Genomic DNA, 6,000 nt, shown 5'->3' on the forward strand with positions numbered 1-6,000 from the left:
AGACAGTCCTTTTTAATGATCTCAGATTCTGCTTATCAGCAGCCGGTCATTTCGATCATTTGTGCGGTATTAGAAAAAGATTATGCTAAGGTCTCCAGTCATGTCAAATTACAGAAAATTGCATGAAATGCGTTTATAGAAAGGCCAAATCTTTCTCGGACCGTAGGCTATAAAAAGGTATCCCATGTGTGCAACTCCTGCAAGCACCTCTACAACGACATGTATGCAATGCTTTATTAGAAAGTTGTTTTTTTCCCCCCATACGTTCATCCGGTATCTCAGAGCCCCCTCGGTTCCCACCCTTTCACGCTCCCTTTTTGTTCAGGCATCTCCCGATTTACAAATTAAGCACTTGGGGTCACCCCACTGCATGGCGAGCCTTGATCATTTATGTATGCAATCTTATCATGGTGGTCTTACTTACCATCTCTTCATGAGAGGGTTATCTAACCAAGTCTTTCATCCTGACTGATGGGAATAACTATGTCCTCTCAGCATGAGCCATACGGTTTATCAAAAGGGTTTACCCTGTGTGTAATAAGGCTTAGTGTTTGTTCACCGAGTTATCCACTTATCAGCAGCAGTATATCAGCCCAAACTATTTCCCACACGTGAAATTGACAGGTGAGAGAGCATCTACACAGGTCAACCCCAACCAAATGTGACGTTTACAGATAAGGAATTGCACATTATCACCTGCAGACAAGAGGGCATGCAGCAGGCTTTTTCCAGCTGCTCCTGCTGGAATCAAAGGACTGCAGCAGGCACAAGGAGGAGCAGGGCTGAGATATGTGATGAGCAGGGCTGAGATATGTGATGAGCAGGGCTGAGATATGTGATGAGCAGGGCTGAGATATGTGATGAGCAGGGCTGAGATATGTGATGAGCAGGGCTGAGATATGTGATGAGCAGGGCTGAGATATGTGATGAGCAGGGCTGAGATATGTGATGAGCAGGGCTGAGATATGTGATGAGCAGGGCTGAGATATGTGATGAGCAGGGCTGAGATATGTGATGAGCAGGGCGCGGTGCGGTTTTCATCAGATCAGTGACACCCTGATGACAGGCACCCTTAGCCCCTCTCTGAAGCACCTAGCAGCTGTGGCTCTAGTCCTCATGAAGCTGGCTCCGACCCAGGGGAGCACGACACTGCAGTGGGGTAGACTTCTTATGTGACTCTTCAAAACGAAAACTTGCCTAATAGTCACAAACCTAATGCCCCCAAGGTCCTTTCAAAACACTAAATCTCCTCACTTGTAAAAGACGTAAGACGATGTCTTCAGTATGTCATCTCGTCTCTGCATAGTTAGATAAAAAAACATTCCCAGCGATGTGAGCAACAGAATAGACTACATAGGAGAAGAGAAAGCAAGTGCAGTGTGGGAAATGAGAAGGGAGGGGAAACTACTGTTTGAGGGGTGGACGGAGGGAGGGAGAGGGGGGCCTGGTGGGTGATGGGGCTCTGAAAGCGGCGATGGAGAGAGATTGCTGGCTGTGCCAGGAGATGAGCCCTGTGTCGAGCAGAGCTGCCTCTCTCGCCTCCCCTGCCTACAGCCAGAGCCCAGCCAGGCCTGAGAAGAGGGGGGAAAGAGGGCCACTTACTACCCACAGACCCACAACGTAGCCCTCCACCAGGTCAACATCATACACCAATTAGGTATCTCTCTCCCTCCCCCTCTTTCACACACACACACACACACACACACACACACACACACACACTCTCTCTCTTACTGGTTGCTATGATCACACTCGCATACAGGCAAGATCTGGACTCAAATGTGTTTCTTCTACACAGACATGCTGATTTAGAATAGAGTATTACCTTGTCTTACTTCCCTCCCATTTACTGGGTTCTAATCGCAATATAGGCACGGATGATGCCTTTGGACAACTGTGTATGATAACAAGCAGTGATAAGTCATATTGGTGAGGTTGTCACCTTGTGTTTTTAAATCAACTAAAAGTCCTGTTCATATAAAATGTGAAGAATGAGTGGAAAATAAACAGCATATAAATGGTAATAAATAATTAGCCAGCTCATGTAGACACAGCTGATACATATATACAGATGATATCTCCTCTGAAGCAAAGCTTCTCTTATCAGGTGCCAGGAGCTTCATATACCCGTCCTGGTGATAAGGCCACATCTGTGCAGCAGACAAAGGCTGAGACTACATAGCCAACCCACAAGGCTACAACGCCATCTAATGCATTATAAAGCCTGGCTACAGGAGCAGAAATCACATTCACGTCAATGCACACACAGATGCCAAAATAATCATTCTGAAGGGGGGAAACATATAGGCCACATGAAACCTTAAGTAAACACTAAACATGTACTTGCCTTAGGACATGTCAGAAGGCTAGGGTAGTGTGACCTACATCTGACAGCTCAATGAAACAGCAACTCTCTCTTCAGTATACAAAACAGAGCAGGCCAGAGGTTAATTAAACCCCTAACAGACACACTCATTCAGGCCCCTGCTGTACTGAAGGTCACAATTACTCTGCAATTAATACTGGTGGCACTGTCCGAGTTAAATGCAAAGTTGTTCACAACTCTCAGGTAGCCAAGTCATGGCCGCACTAGAATTATTAACAATGGCAATGTTAATGCTGCAGAATATTTTCCACCAGCAGCATTCAGAACACAATAACGCTGCAATGTGGCTATACGCTCCTCCCAGACGGTCCCAAAACAACTCCCATCCCTCCCGCCCTCAAATCAAATGCCTCCATCATTCCCCTCCTTCACGCCTGGACTGCATAATGAAGTGAAACACAAACAATCTGCAGCACATTAAAAAGGGCCTTGATTGAATCTAAATAAGCTGCACCTATTAAAAGTGAGGGTTAGGGTTCTACAGGAAAAGACTGCACTAAGTAAATTCACAAATAGTTCATAAAATATACAGCACGCTATTTGATGAACATGGGGAAGGGTTGGATGGTGTGGAGCCAAGAGGCCAAGGCTCATTTAAAAAGGTCCCGTATACCCTTACAGTTGAAAGGTAATCATCCTAAATGTCTCCATTTCATTGAAGAGGTGGTCAAATGTTGATGTAGTAATTACTTGCTGATATGTAGGTAAAAAGGGTAGGCCTAGATCAGGTAAATACATAAACAAACATCCCCTAAAATGGCACATTGTACAAAATATCATTCCACTGGCTGATAGTAGTGCATGCAGAACTATTCTTACAGATATCTTCTGAAAATCATTTTTACTAGCCTAGTGTGGCAACGTAATAAGACACGGAAGAGTGAGATATATATATATATATATATATAATGTTAATACAGAGAGAATATTTCCAAATAAAAGAGTTGCCCTGGCAACTTAGGACAAGGAAATTATCACCATCCAACTAAAAGCCAGCCTCCTTTATCACCATATTCTGCTCCCGTTATTTTAAAGAGATAGAAACAGTATGGCATGATTTCTTCACTGTGAGATTGTATTTTATACCTATCCTATGGGGCCGAGAGACCATGATAATGTCTTCACCAGCCATTACTGGATTTAATGTCCTGTACTGCCAACAGGGTAGCAGCAGCAGGGCACTGAGAATGGTGCAGGTCTGTTCTCTGCAGACAATTACATTTATATTCACACTAACTCAGCTCTCTCCCTCTACTCTCCTCTCCCTAACGATTGCAATGTACACAATGATATTCTTTATAGCATATGGATTATGTGCATGCAGCTGCAAGCCGAGACACATCGGCGAGCCGAGACAGTCTCAGTGGGATTAATTGTCATTTGTTATTAAGGATCATCATTTGTTTTTAACACAGACATGCTGACGTATGTAGGAAACTGGAGGTGGGGAGGACCCAAAATGGATCCTGATGTGGGTGAACCTGCAGCATGATGCAGGTATCATCTAGGTATACTTTATTTCTAATCCTGTACATTATACAAAACACTCTGACATCAGCCTAAACATTTAAAAAGGCTTTCACAACATGCTATTTGTATGTTTATTGAATTCATGTCCAGAAAATAAATACAGACATGAAGATATTGTGGTAATCATATTTACAATATAGGCCTAGATTAATTATATGGGACAGTAACTGTAATCATTTGTCAAGGCAACAATCTGTTGTTCTGCCCCTGAACAAGGCAGTTAACCTAGGAACAGTGAGTTGTCATTGTAAATAAGAATGTGTCTTAACTGATTTGGCTAGTTAAATAAAAAGGTTTAAAAAAAACATAATAAAAGAACAGAATAATTGTGATACATTAAGGACATTTAGTTTGTTGTGTGCAAGGTAAAATAATGAATAAATAAATGGACAGTGTACATAGAAAAAGCTTTTCTGTGAAAGGTTATGATGATTAAGCTCAATCAATCTCAACATCCATCTATTTTGAAACCATTACATTAAATTCATATGAAACAAATGGACAGATAATGCAAATAAAATTAATGGCAGTGTCACCTACAGGTTTATTTATAGGAAATTTGATTAAAACTTATCCTTTTTCAAAATGTATGGGTGTTTTCCAATAGCTGTGTAATGTGTAGGCCTATTGTGAGATGTTGACTTCTGGATCCTAAATAATGGCCCTGCAATTAAAGAACTAATTGAACAACAGCCTAACAGCTAAAGACTGGGTCATTGTATCGAGTCTCACATATTTCACGAACACTTGATCAAAAACACATTATACATTTTTCCTTTGTATTTTTACAATAACAATTTTCAGCATCGATCATTTCACCTTGGCTAGAATAAACCTTAGATATTAGGTATCCATATATTGAACAAACAATTAAAACAAAACCTTTTGAACTATATTTAAATCAATATTTATATAGCATTGTCACTATTTCTAATTGCTATAGGCCTACGTTAAGTCCAGTTTTGGTCAATATCTTGACAATATTTTTTTGTCAATTGTCCTGCCCCAAAACAATGTAATTTGTTACTTGAGTGTTTGAATTAAAAAGGATTCTACAAATGCCACTATGAATAACAATCCATTTTAACATGAGCATTTATTCCCACTACCGGTGTGTGTATCATCCTCTTATTTCACTATGGCTATATAGGCTGTAGATAACCTGTGACACATGCCACTGGGGTGCACAATAGATAGCCTATATATTATATCCAATACAAACAATGGAACCTGGAAAAAATACATTGGGCCTTCTGTAAACCATATTATGTATACATGAGAGACAAACGAATCTACCTACTGAAAAATAGGTCAGCTGGCAACATTAGAAACAAAATATGTTAGACCCTATATCAACTTTTGGTTCCACCGTCAATTATGTCCAATGACCCAAATAAATGCATATACCTGTGCACTGTAAGGTAGGCCTATGTAATTGGGCCAAGTGTTTAATTAAGTAAGGGTTTATTGGCCAAATGGCCAGGGTAGGCTAAATATATTTGACACATATGTTTTTTATATCGTGACTCAATTCCAGATTCACATTTTTGGTCACTTCTTACCTTTTTGTGTCTATCTTTGAAAGGTAATGCCGGCCATTGCATCTCCTGTAAAAAGTCTTGCCAATGTTTCTGGTCCTGATCAGATGAGACGAAGACGATTTCCAATGTGTCTTTATGTTCAGATGATTTTTTGAACTTGCTATAAAACTCACACAGACTGGCGTTGAACTGCTTACAGGGGCCGTTTAAACTGCAGCCGAAGTAGAGCCCGACCAAGGACAGCTTGCTGCCCAGCGCCTGTACATCCACCTCGGCTGTCTCGCTGTTGACGAGCCGCTCCCCGAGTAGATTCACCAGAAACTCTGACATCTCTGCTCGAGTCCTTGAAACAGACCCTAATATATTCCGTTCTCTTACCAAGACTGCAGAAAATGAAAACTGAAAGGCTCAGTAAAAACAAACACGCCCTCGTCCTCCAATTTAGCTTCCTTGGAGAGCCCCAATTCGTGTTATAGCCTATGCTCAAATGTGTGCACGACGACAGATACCCTTATCCGCTTCTCAGCTCAGCCGCTCCAATGT

The 6,000-nt window shown here is 41.5% G+C and overlaps 1 protein-coding gene across 1 annotated transcript in view; it reads right to left on the reverse strand.

Annotated features, from left to right (window-relative positions):
- LOC135546457 (nucleoredoxin-like) overlaps nt 1–6,000 on the reverse strand; it is a 60,090-nt gene extending 54,090 nt beyond the window's left edge. The window contains exon 1 of the mRNA XM_064974888.1: nt 5,479–6,000. Coding sequence (XP_064830960.1) covers nt 5,479–5,787 — 309 coding nt within the window. The 5' untranslated portion in view covers nt 5,788–6,000. The remainder of the gene's footprint in view (nt 1–5,478) is intronic.

The sequence above is a fragment of the Oncorhynchus masou genome, chromosome 9, assembly GCF_036934945.1.
Source record: "Oncorhynchus masou masou isolate Uvic2021 chromosome 9, UVic_Omas_1.1, whole genome shotgun sequence".
Lineage (NCBI taxonomy): Eukaryota > Metazoa > Chordata > Actinopteri > Salmoniformes > Salmonidae > Oncorhynchus > Oncorhynchus masou.